The 27,856-nt window shown below is 47.6% G+C and overlaps 1 protein-coding gene across 4 annotated transcripts; it reads left to right on the top strand.

Moving 5' to 3' along the window:
- Positions 1-191: 191 nt before the first annotated feature.
- FKBP15 (FKBP prolyl isomerase family member 15) lies at positions 192-27,698 on the top strand. Of its 4 annotated transcripts, XM_069986194.1 has the most exons (30): positions 192-368; positions 5,380-5,492; positions 5,623-5,704; positions 7,740-7,809; positions 7,904-7,978; positions 8,916-9,014; positions 9,099-9,248; positions 13,260-13,328; positions 13,623-13,766; positions 13,898-14,025; positions 14,154-14,202; positions 14,288-14,407; positions 16,497-16,593; positions 16,694-16,797; positions 17,083-17,188; positions 17,736-17,845; positions 17,923-18,036; positions 18,981-19,075; positions 19,266-19,368; positions 21,010-21,181; positions 21,335-21,471; positions 22,930-23,076; positions 23,582-23,662; positions 23,756-23,857; positions 24,233-24,286; positions 24,368-24,469; positions 24,691-24,798; positions 25,015-25,685; positions 25,937-26,027; positions 26,813-27,698. In XM_069986194.1, exons 1-30 carry the CDS (start codon positions 319-321, stop codon positions 26,888-26,890), a joined length of 3,621 nt encoding a protein of 1,206 aa, XP_069842295.1. In that variant the 5' UTR covers positions 192-318; the 3' UTR covers positions 26,891-27,698. The 4 variants fall into 4 exon arrangements, with proteins under 4 accessions (XP_069842295.1, XP_069842298.1, XP_069842296.1 ...); XM_069986197.1 differs by lacking the exons at positions 192-368; positions 5,623-5,704 and having other exon boundaries at positions 5,411-5,492; positions 7,909-7,978; XM_069986195.1 differs by lacking the exons at positions 192-368; positions 5,380-5,492 and having other exon boundaries at positions 5,622-5,704; positions 7,909-7,978.
- Positions 27,699-27,856: the final 158 nt, after the last annotated feature.

Raw genomic sequence — 27,856 nt, 5'->3', positions numbered from 1 at the left:
GATGGGCGCGGCTTACTACAATCACTCATTGAAAGAACCAATATAGCCACGCCCCCTCCTGACAACCACCTTCTACAATTGGCTATCCACAGCGAGGCGTGATACTCGCGGAAGTGTCCGGTCCTGCGTTCCACAGTCGCCACATGATATGTTTTGACGGCAATTCCCAACTTTTGCTTTACGACAGCGGTAAAGGAAAAACCACTTGGGGGAGTGAAGGGAGTCAGCTGACTACCCTGTGACTGTCAGGCAGCCCGGAAGAGGCAGCTGGCTGCCGGTGGGGGTGGCTGCTCCCGGTCTCCACTACTTCTCGCTATCATGTTTGGCCCGGACGAGGAAGATGCTGACTTTTTATCCCCTTCTGGAGGGTAAGTGGCCCCTGAGGGAGGCAGGGCCCCTACTTACTGTCAGAGAGACCTGATGGTAGTAACTTTACTGACATATAGTGAAAGGTTATAGTGATGGGGAAGGAATAGAGCTCCATATAATGTGATGCTTCAAGTGTGGAACTACAAGTCCCAGCAGTCTGGAATGACAAGGAATGATGGGACTTGTAGGTCCACAGCGACCGGTGACCCACTGCTAGGGCAGTCATGTGACCTCGGGCGACCTGTCATGGCTGCGGTTGGTTTTCATAGTGATCTGACTGCAGTGGGGTCAGGGGTCACGCCCTCACTGCAGTCACTGGTCAGGGTCAGGGGTCACGCCCTCGCTGCAGTCACTGGTCAGGGGTCACGCCCTCGCTGCAGTCACTCGTCAGGGTCAGGGGTCACGCCCTCGCTGCAGTCACTCGTCAGGGTCAGGGGTCACGCCCTCGCTGCAGTCACTGGTCAGGGGTCACGCCCTCGCTGCAGTCACTGGTCAGGGGTCACGCCCTCGCTGCAGTCACTGGTCAGGGGTCACGCCCTCGCTGCAGTCACTGGTCAGGGGTCACGCCCTCGCTGCAGTCACTGGTCAGGGGTCACGCCCTCGCTGCAGTCACTGGTCAGGGGTCACGCCCTCGCTGCAGTCACTGGTCAGGGGTCACGCCCTCGCTGCAGTCACTGGTCAGGGGTCACGCCCTCGCTGCAGTCACTGGTCAGGGTCAGGGGTCACGCCCTCGCTGCAGTCACTGGTCAGGGGTCACGCCCTTGCTGCAGTCACTGGCAGCTGCACTGAGGGGCACCGGGTCCCAGCCGCTCCTAGAACCTGAACTAAGGTTATTAGAGTTCTACAACTTCGTGATAACTTTGTGCCTCGGTTCTTCCCCTTCTCCGGATCTCCGCCTGCAGTCAGTGAAGAGGATCGGCCTTTTTACAGGCTAGATCTGTCAAAAACCTCTAATAGCCGCAATGCTGGGAGTTGTAGTTTCACAGCAGCTTTAAGGGGCATCATCCTAACCCAATCATCACAGGGTAGGAGATGTGTCTGACCCCTGGGACCCCCCACCAGTTATGAGAAGGGGTTTTTGGTGCTGCCGGTGACAACGGAGTACAGCTGTCACTTGTATCTGGCAGCCTCATACAGTGCTCAGCCTCATCCCACTTGGGGTACACAGGGCCCCCATGTCTCCGCACCGCTGTGATACATTATCTGTGGCATCAGTTTCACATCACTGGCACCCGGGTCCGTCACTTGCACCCGGGCCTTCACGATTACAAGGAAGTTATCACCCCGTATTACGCCATCCTGTACAGAGGCCTCATTCACATCCTGGGATCATGGCCGCCGTCTCTGGTGAGGATTACACATTACGGCTCTTCACTGGGCGTATAGGGGAATCCCTAAGTAACAAGCTCACAAAACAGGAACGTTCCTTTAACCCAGCGATGGGGCACCTGCGGCAATCCAGCTGTTACAGGACTACAATTCCCATCATGCCTGAGCTGGCTGTACTAACATGAGGAGTCCCAGGTTCTCCATCCCTGCCTCTGTCCTGTTACCCAGAGGATGAAACTATAGGAACATGTCAGATGTTTAAAGGGGTAGTTCACCCCCAAAAAATCTTCTTTCAAACCAACTGGTGCCAGAGATTTGTAATTATCTTCTATAAAAAAAAAAATAAAAAATCCAGTGTTCAATTACTTATCAGCTGCTGTATGTCCTGCGGGAAGTTGTTCTTCTATCCAGTCTGACACACTGCTCTCTGCTGCCACCTCTGTCCATGTCAGGAACTATCCAGAGCAGCAGCAAATCCCCATAGAAATCTTCTCCTGCTCTCCAGACTGGAAAACATACGACTTTCTGCAGGACATACAGCAGCTGATAAGTACTGGAAGTATTGAACTACATGAGATTTTTTAATAGAGGTGAACTACAAATCTCAAAATCAAATAATTTTTTTTTTTTTTTTTTGGGAGGGGGCGGACAATGGCTACAGCAATGGGGGGCACAGATCAGCTACAACGCATTACAGTCAGGGACCATGAGACATAGGCTTCCTCCTGATGAACGCTGCAGTCGGACACTCCTCCCTGATCTGGCTGAACAATACACAGACGCTCCCTTCCTCGCACCCCTCCATGCTGGTGGGGATTTGGTAGGATCAGGTTATGAGGAGGAAGTGGCAGGATAAGCGCTAAAAAGCAGAAGCTCAGGACGGTGACTGTGTGTTTGTGATCCGGCGTCAGGTGATGGCAGCCATCATGGGGCTCCTGCAGCTGCAAGGCTCGTTCTCCTTGTGTTGTCGTGTCTATTTAGTACTTAGTATATCTGGTTTGGGGAAAGCTGGGTGACAACCACTATGGTCTCCATAACAGGGACTCCACTTGGATCTGACCTCTAGCTCCATGACTGCTACATTACAAGCTTGGTCAGGGTAAGTTGGGTGACAAGCAGTATGGCCTCCATAAAGGTGGGGTTGCCCATCTTTACATGGATCTGTCCTCCAGGCCCTTGATGGGGGGGAAGGGGGGGGGGGTTCTATGGGGACTTGCTGCTGCTCTGGACAGTTCCTGACATGGACAGAGGTGGCAGCAGAGAGCACTGTGTCAGACTGGAGAGAATACACCACTTCCTGCATGACGTACAGCAGCTGATAAGTACTGGAAGACTGGAGATTTTTGAGTAGAAGTAAATTACAAATCTTTATTACTTTCTGATACACCCTGATTTGAAAAAAAAAATCGCCCGAGTTCCCCTTTAACTTTTCATTAGAAGCCATTAGGAAAGCTGGGTGACCCGGCTGATACATTATAAGCCGAGAAAGACATTGGGAAACCTGGATGGCAACCTGCACTGTCATTGACTGTGCCCTAAAAAATCATGTGATCAGTGGGTCATGTGATTAGCAGTTTCTGTCTCCCCCTAGTAACCAATCAGTAGATGAGTAAAGGTCTTGATGCCCTTTAATTCCCCCCCCCCCCCCCCCCCAGTAATTTTAGATTGAAGCTGGGTGACTACTGGTATAGTGATTCCACCTTCCTTCTATACCAGGGGTGTCAGGCCCTCCAGCTGGTGCAGCACAACAATTCCCATAAGGCTAAAGCTTTGGCTGTCCAGGCAGGATGGGAATTGTAGTTTTGCTACAGCTGGAGGGCCTGAGTATGACCCCCCCTGTTCTATACATCATCAGCCATTCAGGTGCCTGAGAAAGCTGGGTGACAGTCCCTGTAGAATCAGTCCTGGTGGCCGTGCAGTCTACTCCTATAATGAATGGTCGCTCAGAAGTGGCCGTGCCCCCGGATCTTCCGTCCCTGTCCGTTCTGTGACCTCGTGTCTGTCCGGGTCGTCTGTAATAATACGAGGCAGCGTTATAATGCTTATATTCAGCCCCCTCCTCCCCCTCCCCACACTAGGAGCGTGGAGAAACATGGCTGCTTCCTTCCAGCCATGACGTGTTGTGTTTGCAGTCGGTCAACAGGAACATTTACATCTGCAGTAACGTCCCACAGCCTCAGGCTCTCCAGTGGTTGCAGAACTACAACTCCCATCATGTCCTGACGTCTGACAGCTGATGGGAGTTTTTATTTTTTTATAGTTGTAGAATAACCAATTGGGGAGTACTTCAGCTGTCAGTGCATGATGGGAGTTGTAGTTTTCTAACTGCTAGCGATCCATTGCTCGGTGGACACGTCAGCTGTCAGTGCATGATGTGAGTTGTAGTTTTGTAACGACTAGTGAGCTATTGATTGGGGGACACTTCAGCCGTAAGGGCATGATAGGAGTCGTAGTTTTGCAGCAGTCATTAAGCTATTGATTGGGGGACACTTCAGCTGTCCGTGCATGATGGGCGTTGTAGTTTTGTAACGATTATTGAGCTATTGATTGGAGGATACTTCAGCCGTCAGGGCATGATGGGCGTTGTAGTTTTGTAACGACTATTGAGCTATTGATTGGAGGATACTTCAGCCGTCAGGGCATGATGGGAGTTGTAGTTTTCTAATGACTAGTGAGCTATTGATTGGAGGACACTTCAGCTGTCCGTGCATGATGGGAGTTGTAGCTTTGCAGCAGTTACAGAGCTATTGATTTGGGAAAACTTCTGCTGTCAGTGCATGATGGGAGTTGTAGTTTTGTAGCAGTCTGTTCTCCTTCTCTTATTGCAAACCTACAACTCCCATCATTCTGGTTGGGTACCTTATGGGGATGCATCTTAGAAATGAGGTAACCATAACGTAGTCGCCCCCTATTGGTCATTTGTGACGCTCTCTTCCCCCCCGACCGTGGAGAATTTAGGGAATTGAGGAAATTGCCTGTGCCCTAAACTGGTGTCAGATGATCGGTGTTAGTGCATTAGCGTGGGGTCCAGCCCTGACATCCTGCCCCGGCTTCTCTCCTGGGAAGGAGATGGACGCAGGTCGCTCGGCAGTGCCACATTCTACAGAGAGGTGACGGACATCACACCTGGCCGGCTGCGTAGATGGAAGGAGAAGTGGTGGAGAGCGCCCCCCGGCCATGGAGGATAGACTACTGCTGGCAGGAGAGGCACGGGTCAGAGACGGAACCATCATATACACCAGGAAAGGGAACCTCGGCCCTCCAGCTGGTGCAAAACTACAACTCCCATCATGCTTGGGCAGCTAAAGCTTTGGCTGTTCAGGCATGGTGGGAGTTGTATTGTTGCAACAGTGGGAGAGCTGTCCGGGCATGATGGGAGTCGTAGTTTTGCAAACGTAAAGGCTGAGGGTTTCCTACCATTGTATCCAATCCTTGGTGATACATCTTGTGGCTTTGATACATTGGATTCCCTAGACTAGATGGACATTGTAACAAACCCTCAGCTGTGAGAAGTGTTGTGTCCTTACTGGATGTAAAAGCAAGCAGAGTTCTTTCCTCCTGTATGTTCCGCCATCTCCTGGGGTTCTGTGCCGCTCAGGACTCCAGGAAAGCCGAGTGACAGTCGTGCTGTATAGATGGTCTTGCAGCTTTAACATGTAACCCCCCTTCTTCTTTTTCTAGGGCCAAGCTGGCTTCTCTGTTCGGGATGGACCAGACGGTGGCCGCCCAGGGGAACGAATCCTTCCAGTACACCGCTCCGAAGCAGCCGAAGAAGGGCGCAGTGCCAGCCGCCGGTGAGGACACGGACCCCGCATCATCGGGGGGTCATTATGTGAAGCCATTGTGGGAGGCGGCGGGGGGTCTCAGGAAGGGAGGCAGGAATAATACCCGCATTGTGTTCACATCTCTTTATTCATCTTCCAGGTACAAAATCCCCCAAACCCCCCGGAGGCGGCGGAGCAGCCCCAACAGTGCTGTACGCCACAGCCGTGCACGCCTATAAATAGTGAGTACAGACCCCAGCCCACCCCTATTCCGCCACAGCCGTACAGACCCCCCACACCACCACAGCCCACCCGTATACTGCCACAGCCGTGTAGCCTATAAATAGTGAGTTCAGACCCCCCACACCGCCACAGCCCATCCGTATACTGCCACAGCCGTGCATGCCTATAAATAGTGACCCCCCCCACAGCCCACCCTTATACCCCCACACCGCCACAGCCCACCCGTATACTGCTACAGCCGTGCACGCCTATAAATAGTGAGTACAGACCCCAGCACACCCATATACCCTCACACCGCCACAGCCGTGCACGCCTATAAATAGTGAGTACAGACCCCAGCCCACCCGTATACCCCCACACCCCCACAGCCATGGACGCCTATAAATAGTGAGTACAGACCCCAGCCCACCCGTATACCCCCACACCACCACAGCTGTACAGACCCCCCTACACCGCCACAGCCGTGCATGCCTATAAATAGTGAGTACAGACCCCAGCCCACCCGTATACCCTCACACCGCCACAGCCCACCCGTATACCGCCACAGCCGTGCACACCTATAAATAGTGAGTACAGACCCCAGCCCACCCGTATACCCCCACACCGCCACAGCCGTGCACGCCTATAAATAGTGAGTACAGACCCCAGCACACCCATATACCCTCACACCGCCACAGCCGTGCACGCCTATAAATAGTGAGTACAGACCCCAGCCCACCCGTATACCCCCACACCGCCACAGCCGTGCACGCCTATAAATAGTGAGTACAGACCCCAGCCCACCCCTATTCCGCCACAGCCGTACAGACCCCCCACACCGCCACAGCCCACCCGTATACTGCCACAGCCGTGCACGCCTATAAATAGTGACCCAGCCCACCCTTATACCCCCACACCGCCACAGCCCACCCGTATACCGCTACGCACGCCTATAAATGGCGAGTACAGACCCCCTAACCCACCCGTATACCCCCACTTCGCCACCACCGTGCAAACCCTGATCCGCCCAGCCCACCTGTATACCGCCACAGCTTATAGAGAGAGTCTACATTATAACTCAGGATCAGTAAGGCTGGGGTCACACTGCGTTTTTGCAATCCGTTTTTTTCATCCATTTTTTGCAAAAAAACGGATAAAAAAAAAACGGATGCATTTGTGTGCATCCGTTTTTCCATTGACTTCCAAGGTAAAAAAAACGGATCAAAACGGATCCGTTTTATTTTGACGGACACAAAAACGTAGCTGACACTATTTTTGTGTCCGTAAAAAAAAAACCAGATCCGTTTTGATCTGTTTTTCCATTGACTTTCATTGTAAAAAAAAAACGGATCAAAACGGATCCGTTTTTTTTTTAATGGACACAAAAATAGTGTCAGCTACGTTTTTGTGTCCGTCAAAATAAAACGGAAACAAATGCATCCGTTTTTTTCATCAGTTTTTCATCCATTTTTTTGCAAAAAATGGATTGCAAAAACGCAGTGTGAACCTAGCCTAATGTATGTACAGAGTGTCCCCACCAGCAGAATAGTGAGTGCAGCTTTGGAGTATAATATAAGATGTAACTCAGGATCAGTAATGTAATGTATGTACACAGTGACCCCACCAGCAGAATAGTGACTGCAGCTCTGGGGTATAATACAGGATGTAACTCAGGATCAGTAATGTAATGTATGTACACAGTGACCTCACCAGCAGAATAGTGATTCCAGCTCTGGAGTATAATACAGGATGTAACTCAGGATCAGTACAGGATCAGTTATGTAATGTATTTACACAGTGACCCCAGCAGCAGAATAGTGAGTGCAGCTCTGGAGTATAATACAGGATGTAACTCAGGATCAGTAATGTAATGTATGTACACAGTGACCCCACCAGCAGAATAGTGAGTGCAGCTCTGGAGTATAATATAGGATGTAACTCAGGATCAGTAATGTATGTACAGAGTGACCCCACCAGCAGAATAGTGAGTGCAGCTCTGGAGTACAATATCAGTGTATATATTCTTCAGTTATTTGCCTTCCCCTCTTTGTGCAGTGTGAATGGACAGTATGGGAAGCAGGGCAAGTTTGGGGCGGCAGTTCTGGGCAATCATACTACTAAGGAGGTGAGTATAATAGCTGTGATGGTATAGATGATAGAATGTCTCCCCATTGTTATTGTGCAGCGCTCACCCTCCCCCTCCTCTCTGTATACTGTAGTACAGGATCCTGCTGTATATCAGCCAGCAGCAGCCGGTCACCACCGTCAGGATACATCCTGGATTTGTGCTCACGGTAAGTCCGCTGTCATGTTACCCGATTCCTATCTAAATCCCCTTGTTCCTCCTCGGATCCCATAGAACAATGCCGATTGTTAGAAAGTGGCTGCAAATCCCACAAAGCCTTTACTGAGCTGGGATGGAGCCGTCCCATATACAGGTGAGGGGCCATGAATATTAATCAGCAGATAGCGTGTAACCTCACAAGGAGATCGGGACCTGAAAGATGGCGGGGAGGGGGGGGGGATAGTACGCTTTAGTGTATGTCGCCCCTTCGGCCAGGTTCACTAAAGCTCCTCACGTTGGCCCAGATTTATCACTGCTGTGTAATACTACATGTTACGTATGCCCCAATATGTTATTCCCAGTGGTCTCCCTGTGAGGACGGACCATGACGGAGGTCACAGGTCCATAGAGCATCCTTATGTCATGCTCCACCCCCTTGGACCCTTTAAGATGATGGGTCTATGAGGTCACTGTTTCCTTAAAGGGGTAAACAAGCAAAAAACTTTTTCTTTTGAATCAACTGGTGTCAAAAAGTTATACAGATTGGTAATTTACTTCTATTTAAAAAATCTTCAGTCTTTCAGTACTTATCAGCTGCTGTATGTCCTGCAGCAGCCGGTGTATTCCCTCCAGTCTGACACAGTGCTCTCTGCTGCCTCCTTTGTCCATGTCAGGAACTGTCCAGAGCAGGAGAGGTTTTCTATGGGAATTTGCTGCTGCTCTGGACCGTTCCTGACATGGACAGAGGTGGCAGCAGAGAGCACTGTGTCAGACTGGAAAGAATACACCACTTCCTGCAGGACAAACAGCAGCTGATAAGTACTGGAAGACTGGAGATTTCTAAATAGAAGTAATTTATAAACCACTATATCTTTGTGAAACCAGTGGATTTGAAGAAAAAAAAAAGTTGGAGTATCCCTTTAAATGTGAGTCTTCCTTCTCGGCAGGTCCAGCCTAATAACTACGCCGCCTTCTATGATGACCAGAGGCAGAGTTGGTCCGTCATGTTCGAGTCTGAAACGGCCGCTGTAGAATTCAGTAAACAGGTGACAGGTGTATATAATGTGTATATGTGTGTTCTTGCATCTCTGTACGTATCTGTGGTGTCTGACACGCCGCGCTGGTCACAGGTCTGCCTCGCCAAGTGTAACAGTGTCCCGTCTATGGACGCCGTGATCTCCCAGGATCTCCTCCCCGGGGAGGGACAAGCCGCAGATGTGGGAGACCTGATGGAAGTCGCCTACACAGGATGGTTGTTCCAGAACCAGGGGATCGGCCAGGTACCAGACATTTGTTAGGCACATCACCATATGTGTCACATGTGTCCACAAGCCGCAGATCTGTTACAGAAAGTTATGGAACATTCGATTCATCTGAATGGTGACAAAGCGGCGCGAACATGTAACCATTAGGTGATGCTGAGGATACTTATAGTATGAGTGATGCTGAGGATACTTATAGTATGAGTGATGCTGAGGATGCTTATAGTATGAGTGATGCTGAGGATGCTTATAGTATGAGTGATGCTGAGGGTGCTTATAGTATGAGTGATGCTGAGGATACTTATAGTATGAGTGATGCTGAGGATGCTTATAGTATGAGTGATGCTGAGGGTGCTTATAGTATGAGTGATGCTGAGGATACTTATAGTATGAGTGATGCTGAGGATGCCTATAGTATGAGTGATGCTGAGGATGCTTATAGTATGAGTGATGCTGAGGGTGCTTATAGTATGAGTGATGCTGAGGATGCTTATAGTATGAGTGATGCTGAGGATGCTTATAGTATGAGTGATGCTGAGGATGCTTATAGTATGAGTGATGCTGAGGATGCTTATAGTATGAGTGATGCTGAGGATGCTTATAGTATGAGTGATGCTGAGGATGCTTATAGTATGAGTGATGCTGAGGGTGCTTATAGTATGAGTGATGCTGAGGATACTTATAGTATGAGTGATGCTGAGGATGCTTATAGTATGAGTGATGCTGAGGATGCTTATAGTATGAGTGATGCTGAGGGTGCTTATAGTATGAGTGATGCTGAGGATGCTTATAGTATGAGTGATGCTGAGGATACTTATAGTATGAGTGATGCTGAGGATGCTTATAGTATGAGTGATGCTGAGGGTGCTTATAGTATGAGTGATGCTGAGGGTGCTTATAGTATGAGTGATGCTGAGGGTGCTTATAGTATGAGTGATGATCCCTATAGTACTATAGTATGAGTGATGCTGAGGGTGCTTATAGTATGAGTGATGCTGAGGATGCTTATAGTATGAGTGATGCTGAGGGTGCTTATAGTATGAGTGATGCTGAGGGTGCTTATAGTATGAGTGATGCTGAGGGTGCTTATAGTATGAGTGATGATCCCTATAGTACTATAGTATGACTGATGCTGAGGGTGCTTATAGTATGAGTGATGCTGAGGATGCTTATAGTATGAGTGATGCTGACGATGCTTATAGTATGAGTGATGCTGAGGATGCTTATAGTATGAGTGATGCTGAGGATGCTTATAGTATGAGTGATGCTGAGGATGCTTATAGTATGAGTGATGCTGAGGATGCTTATAGTATGAGTGATGCTGAGGATGCTTATAGTATGAGTGATGCTGAGGGTGCTTATAGTATGAGTGATGCTGAGGATGCTTATAGTATGAGTGATGCTGAGGATGCTTATAGTATGAGTGATGCTGAGGATGCTTATAGTATGAGTGATGCTGAGGATGCTTATAGTATGAGTGATGCTGAGGATGCTTATAGTATGAGTGATGCTGAGGATGCTTATAGTATGAGTGATGCTGAGGATGCTTATAGTATGAGTGATGCTGAGGATGCTTATAGTATGAGTGATGCTGAGGATGCTTATAGTATGAGTGATGCTGAGGATGCTTATAGTATGAGTGATGCTGAGGATACTTATAGTATGAGTGATGCTGAGGATGCTTATAGTATGAGTGATGCTGAGGGTGCTTATAGTATGAGTGATGCTGAGGATACTTATAGTATGAGTGATGCTGAGGATGCTTATAGTATGAGTGATGCTGAGGATACTTATAGTATGAGTGATGCTGAGGATGCTTATAGTATGAGTGATGCTGAGGATGCTTATAGTATGAGTGATGCTGAGGGTGCTTATAGTATGAGTGATGCTGAGGGTGCTTATAGTATGAGTGATGCTGAGGGTGCTTATAGTATGAGTGATGCTGAGGGTGCTTATAGTATGAGTGATGATCCCTATAGTACTATAGTATGACTGATGCTGAGGATGCTTATAGTATGAGTGATGCTGAGGATGCCTAAATTGGTATAGTATGAGTGATGCTTATAGTACTGTAGTGATAATGCCTATAGTACTATAGTATGAGTGATGCTGAGGATACCTATAGTATGAGTGATGCTGAGGATGCTTATAGTATGAGTGATGCTGAGGATGCTTATAGTATGAGTGATGCTGAGGATGCTTATAGTATGAGTGATGCTGAGGATGCTTATAGTATGAGTGATGCTGAGGATACTTATAGTATGAGTGATGCTGAGGGTGCTTATAGTATGAGTGATGCTGAGGATGCTTATAGTATGAGTGATGCTGAGGATACTTATAGTATGAGTGATGCTGAGGATGCTTATAGTATGAGTGATGCTGAGGATGCTTATAGTATGAGTGATGCTGAGGATGCTTATAGTATGAGTGATGCTGAGGATGCTTATAGTATGAGTGATGCTGAGGATGCTTATAGTATGAGTGATGCTGAGGATGCTTATAGTATGAGTGATGCTGAGGATACTTATAGTATGAGTGATGCTGAGGGTGCTTATAGTATGAGTGATGCTGAGGGTGCTTATAGTATGAGTGATGCTGAGGGTGCTTATAGTATGAGTGATGCTGAGGATGCCTATAGTATGAGTGATGATCCCTATAGTACTATAGTATGAGTGATGCTGAGGGTGCTTATAGTATGAGTGATGCTGAGGATGCTTATAGTATGAGTGATGCTGAGGATACTTATAGTATGAGTGATGCTGAGGATGCTTATAGTATGAGTGATGCTGAGGATACTTATAGTATGAGTGATGCTGAGGGTGCTTATAGTATGAGTGATGCTGAGGGTGCTTATAGTATGAGTGATGCTGAGGGTGCTTATAGTATGAGTGATGATCCCTATAGTACTATAGTATGACTGATGCTGAGGATGCTTATAGTATGAGTGATGCTGAGGATGCCTAAATTGGTATAGTATGAGTGATGCTTATAGTACTGTAGTGATAATGCCTATAGTACTATAGTATGAGTGATGCTGAGGATACCTATAGTATGAGTGATGCTGAGGGTGCTTATAGTATGAGTGATGCTGAGGATACTTATAGTATGAGTGATGCTGAGGGTGCTTATAGTATGAGTGATGCTGAGGATGCTTATAGTATGAGTGATGCTGAGGATGCCTAAATTGGTATAGTATGAGTGATGCTTATAGTACTGTAGTGATAATGCCTATAGTACTATAGTATGAGTGATGCTGAGGATACCTATAGTATGAGTGATGCTGAGGGTGCTTATAGTATGAGTGATGCTGAGGATACTTATAGTATGAGTGATGCTGAGGATACTTATAGTATGAGTGATGCTGAGGGTGCTTATAGTATGAGTGATGCTGAGGATGCTTATAGTATGAGTGATGCTGAGGATACTTATAGTATGAGTGATGCTGAGGATGCTTATAGTATGAGTGATGCTGAGGATGCTTATAGTATGAGTGATGCTGAGGATGCTTATAGTATGAGTGATGCTGAGGATGCTTATAGTATGAGTGATGCTGAGGATGCTTATAGTATGAGTGATGCTGAGGATGCTTATAGTATGAGTGATGCTGAGGATACTTATAGTATGAGTGATGCTGAGGATGCTTATAGTATGAGTGATGCTGAGGGTGCTTATAGTATGAGTGATGCTGAGGGTGCTTATAGTATGAGTGATGCTGAGGGTGCTTATAGTATGAGTGATGCTGAGGATGCCTATAGTATGAGTGATGATCCCTATAGTACTATAGTATGAGTGATGCTGAGGGTGCTTATAGTATGAGTGATGCTGAGGATGCCTAAATTGGTATAGTATGAGTGATGCTTATAGTGCTGTAGTGATAATGCCTATAGTACTATAGTATGAGTGATGTTGCTTATAGTATGAGTGATGGTCCTACAGTATGGGTCTGCCTGTGTGTGTGGGGGGGAGGGGGGTGCTCCCTGATGTTACAGTAATCCCAGCATTCACCTTATTGTTGTTGTTTCCCTGTAGGTCTTTGACTCCAATGTTCAGAAGGATAAGCTGCTGCGGCTGAAGCTGGGCTCTGGTAAAGTGATAAAGGTGAGGAGCGCCACGTCTGCCCTTCCCTCTTACATGGAATAGGTGGGTTGGAGCGGTGCTGTGGGCCCCTAATCTATGGGACAGCTTCAGGACAGTGGTGCCCAGCCACATCTGTATGTAGAAAGCCGTGATAGGATAGGTGGTGTAGGTGCCGCAGACAGGACCCTTCTCCTAATCATGGTGGGAAATATGTAACACAGAGTTAGAGAAGATGAAGCCATTATGGCAGTAGTAGTGCTGACATATTGTACAGTTTGATCTCTTATTCTCCATGTTTTGTCTCTTGTTCTCCAGGGCTGGGAGGAAGGAATGACGGGGATGAGGAAAGGGGGCCGAAGGCTTCTGATGATCCCCCCAGCGCTGGCATACGGTTCTCAGGGACTGACCGGCAGAATCCCCTCTAACGCCACCCTCATCTTCGAGGTGGAAGTGAAGCGGGTGAGTAACGTTCAGGTTATTCTAGAGGCCTGCGGCTTTCTTGCTGACCTGACAACCATTGACTTGGCATGATGGGTGCAGTAGTGATCCCACAGGTTGGGGAACACTGATCTCCATTCTTCTCCTTACAGATGAAGCAGAAGGAGCAGGCGGCGGACAGGCAAAGTATCGGCTCCCGTGATTCCCCAGTCTCCATTACAGACAGTATTCCCGCTGAGAGTCTTCCTCAGCCGCCAACATCTGTGCCACCTAAGCCTGGGTACGTGATTCCTGCCCTGCAACCAACATGGCCCCCACTCTAGAACACTGACATTTTATCACCCAGCTTTCCCAGATTACTGAATGTCAGTATGGTGGTTACAGTTACTCATGTGTCCTCTCCTCCAGGGATCCAGACGTTCGTGCCAAGTCCAACTCCATTAGCGAGCAGCTGGCAGTAAGTACCCGGGCCTCACCACCTCTGTTACCGCACACTCGTTGTAGTTTATTGTTGGTCATTGGCTTTTGCATTGCGTTGGCAGAATCCAGATATGGCGAAGGCGAAGCTCATCTCCCGTATGGCAAAGATGGGTCAGCCAATGTTACCCTTCCTTGCGGGAAGTTCCACTCCACAGCCGGACTCCAGCGACTCTGAAATTGAGGTAGAATAAGTTTGTGTCACACGAAAATTAAAAATTCTTTCAAATAAACTGGTGCCAGAGATTTGTAATTTACTTCTATTTAAAAATCTCCAGTCTTCAGTATTTATCAGCTGCTGTATGTCCTGCAAGAAGTGGTGTATTCTTTCCAGTCTGGAGAGGATTTCTATGGGGATTTGCTGCTGCTCTGGACAGTTCCTGACATGGACAGAGGTGGCAGCAGAGAGCACTGTGTCAGACTGGAGAGAATACACCACTTCCTGCAGGACATACAGCAGCTGATAGATACTGGAAGACTGGATATTTTTAAAGGGGAAGGCCGACCAAAATTATTTTTTGATATGTTATTACTTTTGGAAAGTTAGACAAATTTCTAATGTACATTAATTATGGGAAATGCACATATAGGGATATTTCCCTTAATTTAGTAGATCATGGAGTGTTAGAATTCTCTCAGAAACAGTGACGTCACAACGAAAGGTGTAATTCCTATGGAGTGTCCAGCAGGGGGCGCTCTATATGTAGAAGTCTATGGGACTTTATTGTGTCTATGGATGTCTATGTAAACTAATGGAATGTTATGTACAGTGTGCTTTATTGAATGAATACATTTATGGAATACTTTGGGGAGCAAGTGTCCTTGCTCCCCAAAGTATTCCATATATATATATTCAATCAGTACATTTGCAGGGCACCGAGCAGGGAGGGAGAGAGGTGCCTGTACATGTACCTCCCTCCTCCCTCCATGCTCGGTGCTGCCACCGCCACCTATACGCAGTACTATTCCCCCATCATCTGCTCATAGTGTGAGCAGATGATGGGGGAATAGTACCAGGGTCGATCTCCATCATTGGTACGCCCGCTGATCCGCCGCCCGCCGATCTGCCGCACTCCCGCCGCCGCACTAAGCTATATACACTGAACTACTACTCCCATCACCTGCTCATAGTATGAGCAGGTGATGGGAGTAGTAGCTGGGTTATACCTATCACTTGCCTGATGCCGCCGCCAGGCACAGGGGGAGCCGCTCATCACACAGGAGCCATCATGCCCCCTGCGCTCCCCCCTCCTCCTTCTTCCAGGTCCGGCAAACTTCCCCCTATCCCAGCTGACTGGTGCTTCCTGGTGTCCCCCCCCGGCACGTGTGGGAGAGGATGGTCAGTGCAGACACCAGGAAGCACCGGGCCAGACGGGGAGTCAGCCGGGATAGGGGGAAGTTTGCCGGACCTGGAAGAAGGAGGAGGGCGGCGGCATCAGGCAAGTGATAGGCATAACCCAGCTACTACTCCCATCACCTGCTCATAATATGAGCAGGTGATGGGAGTAGTAGTTCAGTGTATATAGCTCAGTGCGTCGGTGGGATTGCGGCGGATGGCGGATCAGCGGGCGTACCAATGATGGAGATCGGCCCTGATACTATTCCCCCATCATCTGCTCACACTATGAGCAGATGATGGGGGGAATATCACTGCGTATAGGTGGCAGCGGCAGCACCTAGCATGGAGGGAGGGGGGATGTAGATGCACCGGCACATCTTTCCCTCCCTGCTCGGTGCCCTGCAAATGATTGAATACATATATGGAATACTTTGGGGAGCAAGGACACTTGCTCCCCAAAGTATTTCATAAATGTATTCATTCAATAAAGCACACTGTACATAACATTCCATTAGTTTACATAGACATCCATAGACACAATAAAGTCCCATAGACTTCTACATGTAGAGCGCCCCCCTGCTGGACACTCCATAGGAATTACACCCTGGGTCGTGAAATTGCTGTATCTGAGAGATTTCTAACACTCCATGATCTACTAAATTAAGGGAAATAGCCCTACATGTGCATTTCCCATAATTAATGTGCATTAGAAATTTGTATAACTTTCCATAAGTAATAACATAACATAATAACCGGACTTCTCCTTTAAGTAGAAGTAAATTACAAATCTCTGGAACTTTTGTAAACCAGTTAATTTGAAAGAGAAAGATTTTCGCCAGAGTAGTATCCCTTCAAGCATATAGAGCCACATAACCTGGATGTTGACTGTGAGTGAATGTGTCAGTGTTATAATGTATGATGTCTCTTCTTTATAGGACCCTAACACCCAGCGAGTCTCCCCACATCCGGCAGCTCCCCTCCCTGTCCGGCCCACAGCACAGATCAGCCACCCTCCTCATATAGCTGCCCCAGGTATTGTATATACCTGCCTGTCACCTCTGACATGCTTCAGATCCGTATACTTTGTCTGGTACGGGTTCATCTCATTGATCTTTATGGTTGTTACTTCCAGTCCCTCAGCAGCAGCAGCCAATGGCCGGGCTCCCCGCCTCATCTGCCGCCCTTTTACCTGTCGGCCATCTTCCTTCTCAGGCCGCTCCAGCTGCTGGTTTTCAGGTAAAACTACTTGGCATTTGGTGTAGGTGACCACAGAGCCATCTAGTGGTGGATTTGGGGCATTGCAAGCATTACATTAGCCTTACTAGAAAAAAGATATTATACACAATTTAAAAAGATATAAAAATTACTTTTAGTATGTCCTTATTTTACCCCATAAAATGTCGGCTTCATATCCTTATAAATATCACATGATGATGATAATAGCCCATTGTGATGTTTGTCATTGTAACATTATAACCTATGGGCAGCTATGGTACATAAGGTAACACTCCTGTCTTACAGCCGTACACTGGAATCCAGTATACATATCCACAGAACCCTACAACCCAGCTGCAGCCGGTGGGCCATGTGTACCCTGCACCCGTTCAGCAGCCAGCGGCTTATCAAGGTACAGGGGGTCTTCTCTTACTTTCCATTTTTATTATCTTACGCCAGTGAAGTTCTTTCTAACTAAAATGAGTTGGAATGAGGTCACATGTCATAATGATGTTCTAGCAATTTCCATAAATTTGCAGCAAACTTACAATAGATCCAATGTAACAAACCCTCAGCTGTGTGAAGTATTAGTCACATTAGGGTGGGTTCACACTACGGAATCTGTGCAGATAAGTTACAGCGAATTCCGTCACTTGTACGCAACTCCACCTGTCCCATAGACACCATTCTATGGCCGGGCGGATTCCACATTCCGCCAAAAGAACTGACATGTCATAGTGTGAACCCTCCCTTAGACTCCATTGACAGCAAGAGTAGCGCAACATACAGGACTTTACTTGCTGTACAAATGCCCAACCAGACCCTGTTATAGATTAACTGGGAGCCTTGGATCCATAATGGGATTATTCTGGCACAGTGTCATGGCTTCCGTTATGTAATCAGGGGCTTTCTGTGTGTATCCATGCATGTGTTGCTATTATGTATTTCTACCCGTCCAGCCTCGGGTGATGTCACTTCCTTCCTGATGACGGAAGCGCGGCAGCACAGCACTGAGATCCGGATGGCCATTGGTAAAGTAATTGATAAGATAGACACCCTGGCCTCTAAGGTGAGGAGATACCTGTGTGTTTGGCTCTTTGGCCTCCTTGGCTTCTTCTCCTCTCACTCTCTTCCTTGTCCGATCAGGTGGACACTCTGCAGAAGGAAAATACAACCGGAGCCTCACATCTCCTCCCAGGAATATCATCCATCACTATGGAAAGCGCCATGATCATGAATAATATCCAACGCATCATCCAGGTGAGGCCGGAGAGGGTGCAGGGACTATAACTTACCTGTGACCTCTGTAGATAGGACATAAGTTTACTTATCAGATATCATAGGAAATGCAGCCTGAATGTGGAGAATCGCAGCTCTGCCATTGGTGTGAATAGAGAAACAGATCACTGATCTCAGGGAGACCAGCCAAAGATAACACCGGCAGCTGCTGGTTAAAGCGCTCAATGCAGTGAAATCCTAGGTGCATTGCCCCCTGGGAAAAATGAATATGCAAAAGAAGAACCCATGGAGCCTTATTTAAGAGTCTCGAAACACAGGACTAGCCAGATATCCCTCCGGGAATAGTGTGGATAGAGCAGTGCTGCACATGCTCCCTTGTTCTAGTTATATCTTTAAACACAGTTGTAATTCTATGGACCCAGTTGGTTGTTATGTCTCCATGCTGTTTGCTAGGAACTAATTAAAGTAATTTAAATTAGAGTAATTTACTTTTTTTTTTTTAATCAACTGGTGTCAGAAAGTGCCACATGTTTGTAATTTTATTTAATAAAATAAAAAAACCTCAAGTCTTTCAGTATTTATCAGCTGCTGTATGCTCTGCATGACATGTCCTGGAAGTTCTTTCCAGTCTGGAGAGCAGGAGAGGTTTTCTATGGGGATTTGCTGCTGCTCTGGACAGTTCCTGACATGGACAAAGGTGGCAGCAGAGAGCACTGTGTCAGACTGGAGAGAATACACCACTTCTTGCAGGACATACAGCAGCTGATAAGTACTGGAAGACTTGATATTTTTTTTTTATAGAAGTAAATTACAAATCTCTAGATGGCTGTTGGTCCACAGTGTTGGGTTTTTAGGGTTTAAAGGTCTCATGGGAGATTCTATAGAAGGGCATCGAACGGCCGGTTCATGAACTATTTAAAAGTTCGTAAAATCCTCTCATTTGTTTTTTTTTTTTTGCCTTTTAGGAAAATGAACGCCTGAAGCAGGAAGTCCTAGATAAGAGCAGCCGCATAGAGGAGCAAAATGTGAAGATTGGGGAACTTATAAACCGCAACCAGAGGTATAATACACAACTAGCCTGCCTCCTAGTGTCAGGAAATAGGAATAACACTTCAGTCATCCATGCTAGCTTGGAGGGGTGCTGGTCACATGCATTTCATTAGATAGTTTTATATACTCAAGGCTAATAACATTTCTCCATCCTGTTGCTGTGTGATGTTGTATTTACCACCTCTATTCTCTCTGGACAGGTATGTTGAACAGAGTAATATGCTAATGGAGCAGAGGAACGACTCACTGAAGACTTCATCTGAGAGCTCGCAAGCAAAGATGCTCCATGCCATGCAAGAAAAGGTATTTCTACGAAGCTCCATGTATCATTGCCTCATTACTGGTCGAATGCTCATAGGTTTATTAATTTTAGCTTACCCATAGAGATATGATATAAACCGATTTTATAGCTATAGAAATATGTGCTATAATGCTGTCTCCTTTGTTCAAGAATATAACTACTGTAATACTGCTCCTATATACAGGAATATAACTACTATAATACACGAACTGGAGAGAGTGGAACGGCTGCACATCCCATCTATGGCTGATACTAATGCCGCTAGGCCTATATTAAAAATCAACACCAGAGTGTCTGTATATGAATTGATCAAGCCATATTGCCCCGTGTACCACCGCGCAGGTCCTCTGGTCCACACGGGTCCCTACGCTAACTCCACACCGTGTGCTGTTTGGGGGCGACCTTCTCCGCCGGCGGTGCTGGCTGGGTTCTGGTGTGGTGTTTTTGGGTCTGGTCCTGTGGCATGGGGGTCGCAGGGCCGTCCCATGGCCCCCGTTCCCTGACTGTGCGTGCCTGCGGGGTTGGTGGCCACTGACTGGCACGGTGTGGACTTAGTGTAGGGACCCATGTGTATCAGATACCGGCATGAGGTACATGGGGCAGTATGGCTTGATCAATTCATACACAAAATTCTGTTGTGTTTTTTATTTAGCCTAGCGGCACTAGTATCAGCCATAGGTGTGAGGTGCAGCACTCTTTTTCTTCCCTAAACCGCATAACTACTATAATACTGCTCCCTATATACAGGAATATAACTACTATAATACTGCTGCTATATACAGGAATATAACTACTATAATACTGCTCCTATATACAAGAATATAACTACTATAATACTGCTCCTATATACAGGAATATAACTACTATAATACTGCTCCTATATACAGGAATATAACTACTATAATACTGCTCCTATATACAAGAATATAACTACTATAATACTGCTCCTATATACAGGGATATAACTACTATAATACTGCCCCCTATATACAGGGATATAACTACTATAATACTGCCCCCTATATACAGGAATATAACTACTATAATACTGCCCCCTATATACAGGAATATTACTACTATAATACTGCCTCCTATATACAAGAATATTACTACTATAATACTGCTCCCTATATACAGGGATATAACTACTATAATACTGCTCCTATGTACAGAATATAGTGATGACCAGTTCTGGTTGCTCTGTTGTGTTCCCATAGCTCTCTGTTTCGCTTGCTTGTCCTCACTGTCGCTGCTTTCTCTTTCCCAGCATGCTTTGCACATGGATCTAGGCAGGTATCAGGTGAGGTGTGCGGGCTCTTCCTCCCTCCTTCCTTCCTCTCTTGTCTTATATAACAGATGTGATACTTACCAGCACTGTGCGCTCCAGATTAGTACTCTCCCAGCATGATACTAACATGTCACACCCTCTCCTGTACGGCACAATTGTCGCTATAAGCTGAACGATGCTTCAGCCTAATGGTCGGCAACCTGTAGCTCTCCAGCTCTTGAGGAACTACATCTCCCAGGATGCCGGCTGTCTATGAATGAAGTTGTAGATTACTGGCAGCTGCGGAGCCACAGTTTGCTTACTAGTGATGTCATGGCGTCTGCTTGGGCTGCTCACTGTCCACTCCTCATTCCAGGCCAAAGTAGCAGAAGAGCTGGCGGCTGCCACCGGGCAGGTGTCCCGCCTTCAGCTGGAGGTGACAGCGTATCAGAAGAAGGAGATGGATCTAAGGACTCAGCTTGCAGCCTCCTTACAAGAAGCGGAGAAGTGTCGCCTGGAGCTTGGCTCCCTGCAGGCTCAGCTCATTGGTGAGTGCACGCTTGGCCCATTGGTGAGTGCGCGCTTGGCCCATTGGTGAGTGCGCGCTTGGCCCATTGGTGAGTGCACGCTTGGCCCATTGGTGAGCGCACGCCCCACTGGCCTACAGCAAGCAGTGGTCTGATGATTCCCTGTATAACCAGAGGTGAAAGAGACGTCAGAGCAGACCAAAAGATGCGCCAAAACTGAGAAGGAAAGCCGGCGGACCCTGGAGCTCAGACTGATCACCATGGAGGAGGAAATCTCCGATCTGAAGATAGAGAAGGAGAATCTTGAAAAGGTGAATGACCTGAATGGGTGTCCGGCACTAGACCATTACATATATGGCGTATACTCTAGTATATATGGTCCCTCAGACCTCGGTCACTAGCTCCTAGTCTATAGGGAGATGTGTATATACCCTGTGCCTCGTACCTCCATGGTCACTAGCTCCTAGTCTATAGGGAGATGTGATATATACCCTGTGCCTTGTACCTCCATGGTCACTAGCTCCTAGTCTATAGAGAGATGTATATACCCTGTGCCTCGTACCTCCATGGTCACTAGCTCCTAGTCTGTAGGGAGATGTATTATCCTGTGCCTCGTACCTCCATGGTCACTAGCTCCTAGTCTATAGGGAGATGTATATACCCTGTGCCTCGTACCTCCATGGTCACTAGCTCCTAGTCTATAGGGAGATGTGTATATACCCTGTGCCTCGTACCTCCATGGTCACTAGCTCCTAGTCTATAGGGAGATGTATATACCCTGTGCCTCGTACCTCCATGGTCACTAGCTCCTAGTCTGTAGGGAGATGTATATACCCTGTGCCTCGTACCTCCATGGTCACTAGCTCCTAGTCTATAGGGAGATGTGTATATACCCTGTGCCTCGTACCTCCATGGTCACTAGCTCCTAGTCTATAGGGAGATGTGTATACCCTGTGCCTCGTACCTCCATGGTCACTAGCTCCTAGTCTATAGGGAGATGTATATACCCTGTGCCTCGTACCTCCATGGTTACTAGCTCCTAGTCTATAGGGAGATGTATATACCCTGTGCCTCGTACCTCCATGGTCACTAGCTCCTAGTCTATAGGGAGATGTGTATATACCCTGTGCCTCGTACCTCCATGGTCACTAGCTCCTAGTCTGTAGGGAGATGTGGTATATACCCTGTGCCTCGTACCTCCATGGTCACTAGCTCCTAGTCTGTAGGGAGATGTATATACCCTGTGCCTCGTACCTCCATGGTCACTAGCTCCTAGTCTATAGGGAGATGTATATACCCTGTGCCTCGTACCTCCATGGTCACTAGCTCCTAGTCTATAGGGAGATGTATATACCCTGTGCCTCGTACCTCCATGGTCACTAGCTCCTAGTCTGTAGGGAGATGTGTATATACCCTGTGCCTCGTACCTCCATGGTCACTAGCTCCTAGTCTATAGGGAGATGTATATACCCTGTGCCTCGTACCTCCATGGTTACTAGCTACTAGTCTATAGGGAGATGTATTAACCTGTGCCTCGTACCTCCATGGTCACCTGGTGTGTGACGTATAGCTGCTGTTGTGCTATAATGTGCATCCTACAGGGTAAAGCATGGAAGACTGCAGACTATCTCATGCTTCAGTAGCGTTTGCAGAGTTGTCCATTCCTGCTGTTAAAGTAAATGGGTACGGATGACATCTTGAAAGGACAAGGAATAAGTAGCGTGATCTGTAGGAGAATACTGAGGATCTGTATACTGTATGTAATGCAGAGTCTGTCCGAGAGGAAGAAGAAGTCACAGCAAGAGCGTCAGCGAGCGGAGGAAGAGCAGGAGGAGCTACGGCGATCCTTCCAGGAGGAGATTGAGGGTCTGAGACGACAACTGAAGAAAAGCCGCGAGCAGGCCACCGCTGAGCAGGTCACTACAGGGCAGAGGGGCTGCTGTGTGGACAGTCGACTGATGAATGATTATTAAAGGGATTGTTCACCATGAAATGTTTTCTTTCAAATCAACTGTCCAGAGCAGCAGCAAATCCCCATAGAAAACTTCTCCTGCTCTGGACAGTTCCTGACATTGACAGAGGTGGCAGCAGAGAGCACTGTGTCAGACTGGAGAGACTACACCACTTCCTGCAGGGCATGCAACAGTTGATAAGTACAGGAAGACTGGAGATTTTTTAATAGAAGTAAATTACAAATCTTTCTGGCACCAGTTGATTTTAAGAAAAAAAAAGTTTTGGTGAACACCCCCCTTTTGATAAAGGAATGTTCCCACCTCAAACCTCTATGGCTTTTCCACATGATGGGTGAGATGGGAATACCCCTTATAGGAGTGATCAGCTGTGACCCCACAGTCCGCCGGATGCTTACATATATGGGTCTGCCATGCACTCTGATACTTACCTTTTCTTGTTTGTATGAAGCTGTCCTCCCGGGATCGCGATGAGCAGAAGCTGCTGGAGCTCCAGGATCAGGCCGCTCAGTTACAGCCCCTGAAGGAGAAGGTGAGTATGGGTTATGCTCTATAGCCTGCCATGTCTTGTTGGATGGCACAGGGTCACATGACCGCGGTATGCCTCTCCATGTCTCCTCTGCAGTGCGCCCAGTTACAGAGTCAGGTGACCTCTCTCAATAACCAACTCCGCGAAATCCGCACCAGAGAAAGTGACCTGCTGTCTGCAAAAGACCTGGCCGAGGCGGTGAGGGCACTTTATATTATGTAACTAAAGCTGAGAAGTCTGCAGCTTTCCAATATCCCAAATGTTTCCGTGTCTCCCCCTTCTCACAACTTCTGCTTCCAGTCAGTGAATAGAAACATTCTTGCCTAAAACTGAGCACAGCGCATGATCACAGCTCTGCACTGGCGTAATTTTTTTAAGCACCCTTGTTTGTGCTTAGTGTTTCCATTCACTGACAGCAAGTAGTGATATGGAGGGATGGTAAGCTTGTTGCAGAATGTTTCATTCGGGCTGCAGAGTATCACACCTTTTCACTAATATATCTAATCCTTTTGATTATATTTGCTCTGATTCTGTCCTGGACTGATTATTGACCCCGCTGATCACCATGAGCAGAAACTCTCCCGTCTGCAGGAGGGGGCAGCACAGCTGGAGCCGCTGCGGCTGAAGGTGAGGTCTCCTCTATCTCAGCACCCCGACAACAATCCATCCCTATCTACATTGTGGTTTGTGTCTCCCCCCCCCCCACAGTGTGCACAGCTTCAGAATCAGGTCGCATCACTGACCGAACAGCTGAGGGACGGACACGTGACCCGAGATGAAGGACGTCCGGTCAGCGATCCTGCCGAGGAGGTGAGGTCATCTGATTCTCGTAATACATGATAGATAGATAGATAAGAGCTCTGACTTACTAGGGGTCCCTACATCTGTGGGGCCCCCAATCATGTGCAACCATATAGCTCCTCTTCTACATTGCTTTGCAACCTGTGGTTCTCTAGCTGTTGAGAGACTACAATTCCCAGCATGCCCTGACAGCCTCATACAGTAGTTATGTGCATGTTTGCCCCCTTCAGGTGAAGAAGATCATGAACGGAGTGTTCCAGTCCCTCAGGAAAGAGTTTGACTTGGAGGAGTCGTACACAGGCCGGGCAGTGCTGGGGACCATCATGAGCACCATAAAGGTAACGGACTCCATGATGGTAGTCTGTCTCTAGTAGCTGGCAGGTTTTGTTACAGTGTATCAGTTTAGGAGCGGTCAGCCTGTGCTGCCTTGTTTAGCTCACTGAGGGTTACCTTCCCTGATACATTGTAACAGACCCTCATGTGGGTAATAGATGGATAATCGGCTTTTGTATGTAAAGCAAGCAGACATGTTTTATGGAGTGATTTCTCTGCAGGCGACCACACTACAGTTACTGAACAAAACTCCAGACGAGCAGCCTGCGGGCAGCAGCAGTGAGGAGGAAGAAGAGGAGGAGGAGGAAGAGGCCGAAACAGCAGCACAACCCGAGCAACATGTTCCTCCGCCAAGTCTGAGTGTGCCTACCTCAGTAGACCAAGGACAGATAGAGGAGACTCCGGAGACTAAAGAACTGGTCAACGGGTATCCGAGCCAAGAAGCACCCAAAGTATCGGAAGTGCTGGAGGAGGAGGAAGAAGTGGTGAAGGTGATCGAGGAGGATCCGGACACCCCCTCTGCCCTGGTACACATGATCTCCAGCGATATGCCCGAGTCCAGTATTGTGACCCCTGTGGAGGAGACCCGCAGAGAATCTCTACAGACCAGGACCACCACCAGTAATGATAAAGTAGTCAGTGAACCTCCTCCAGAAGTTGGGGTGTCTGAGGAAGACCTGAAGGAAGACAATCATAAGTCTGAGGAGCTAACTCCTCCTGTATCCAAGACCAATGAACTGGAGGATGAGAAACTGGAAGATCCACCACCGCTTGGAAGCGATGAGGAAAGTGGCAGCCCTGTACCTCCAAAGGGAAAGATCCCTACCAGAGGTCCGGAGACCCAGCAGAAGGCTGACGCCAGCCCGACCAAGGGGAAGACGGCTGATGTCAGGTGAGTTCAGGCCTCTGACTCCAGACCCCGAGCTGCCCAGCAATACCAGGAGATGTCGTATAGTCGCATGCGGGTCTGGTTCATCTCCTATAGGAGAATAGTTTGTGTAATGTACCGACATGATGCTGACAGATGAGCTCACTATATCGGCCATATTACTTGCCCCAGGTGGTTACTGGTGGATATGTGGGCCCATAGGTCATGGCCACTGTCTATGAGTCTGTGCTCACCGAGTATCCCTTTCCTTTCAGTCTGTATGAGTCTGATGAAGAGGATTTGTTCAAAGCCGCCTCTCCTGCGACCAAAGCAAAACACGATGACGAGGAAGAAGAGGAGGAAGTAGTAAGTGTTCTTACCCCATTGACTTGTTCTGTTCAGTAACCAGTCCGTCTTGTCTTCTCCCACCATAAATGAGGCCGGCGGTAGGTGAAACTTCACATCTCAGTCATATAATCCTATGCATTTCTATACCATTCCTTTTACACCAGTGGTCCCCCGACCCTTCTCTTTACATTAACTTATAAGCCCAGATTTATCAAAGGGTGTAAACTAGTGCAACCAATCACAGCTCAGCTTTTAGATCTGGTAACATGTGATTGGTTGCTGTGGGCGGTTTACACCAGTGGATATTTTACACCCATCGATAAAGCTGGGCCATGGTGTTGATATGTACAGAATGTCACGGGTTTGGTGAGCGATAGGTTCCCACAGTCATGTGTCCCATGTCCATCACATACGGTATATGCAGTGAGATACCACGGTAATGGCAGCACAGCACAGACGTGTCATTTTCACTGTAAGGCTGGGTTCACACTACGTTTTTGGAAAAAACGGATGCAACTGTTTTTCCATTGACTTCCATAATAAAAAAATAAAAAAAAACAGATTAAAACGGATCCGTTTTTTTTGACTGACACAAAAACGTGGTCAACCTCATTTTTGTGTCCGTCAAAAAATTGGATTATTTTTTATTTTTTTAAGAATTGAAGTTAATGGAAAAACGGATGCACTCAGTTGCATCCATTTTTTCCATCCGTTTTTTGCAAAAAACTGATTGCAAAAATGTAGTGTGCACCCAGCCTTAGGCTTTCTTTTTCCCCATGACTGACTGTGTCCTCCATCTTTAGAGCATGAAGGGACGTCCTCCCCCGGCACCTCTCTTTGGAGATGACGATGAAGATGAGGACTTAGACTGGTTGGGGTAACTATAATGTCCAGGTCTTAAAGGTGAACATTAAAGACTTAACTGCTCAGCAACATCTCAAGTAAATGAGAGTGCAAGCACCAGAAAACTGGAGGAACCATGAACTTCTTAAGCTACAAGCGTCTATGGTCAGCGCCAAGGAATCCATGTCTGTTCCAGTCACATATCTATATGTTCTGCTGTACTGGTAAAATATGATGATTATTGACTGCGGATTGGAACCTACACTTGATGTCAACTGTCGCCTTCAGGTAGAGCACCCAGAGTGCACTGCGGGAGACCACCCGTTACCCAGAGTGCACTGCGGGAGAGCACCCATTACCCAGAGTGCGCTGCGGGAGAGCACCCATTACCCAGAGTGCGCTGCGGGAGACCACCCATTACCCGGAGTGCACTGCGGGAGACCACCCATTACCCAGAGTGCACTGCGGGAGACCACCCATTACCCAGAGTGCGCTGCGGAAGAGCACCCATTACCCAGAGTGCATTGTGGGAGACCACCCATTACCCAGAGTGCACTGCAGGAAGGCAGTCATGACCCAGAATGCAGTGCAGGAAGGAGATTATGACCCAGAATGCAGTGCAAAAGGGAGTTTATGGCCTAAGATGCAGTGCAGGAGAAGCTGTGGGCTCACCCCCCTGCCGCCTGTGATCAGGGGCTCTGCGTGTATTAGTTGTCGCAGGTTGTATGTTACTAACCAGATAATGAACTAATTCCCTTGTATTTTTTTAATACTCTGTAGATGCATAAAGCACATTGTACGTCAATAAATCAAGTTCGGCAGTGTCGGATTTTCTAGTTGCCTCTACTCTTTTTATGTTAAATGCTTCATCCCTCAAGGAACACTACATCTAAAGCAAGCCTCATTACATGTTATATACAGTTGCTCCCTGTTATCAGCCACGACTGGAGTGTTCTGCAAGGACTCAGCCTGCCCTTGCATTATACTGACAACCCATTGATTTG

This window comes from Dendropsophus ebraccatus, chromosome 10 (assembly GCF_027789765.1).
Source record: "Dendropsophus ebraccatus isolate aDenEbr1 chromosome 10, aDenEbr1.pat, whole genome shotgun sequence".
Taxonomy (NCBI): Eukaryota; Metazoa; Chordata; class Amphibia; order Anura; family Hylidae; genus Dendropsophus; species Dendropsophus ebraccatus.
This window is presented reverse-complemented; position numbering and strand designations above follow the sequence as displayed.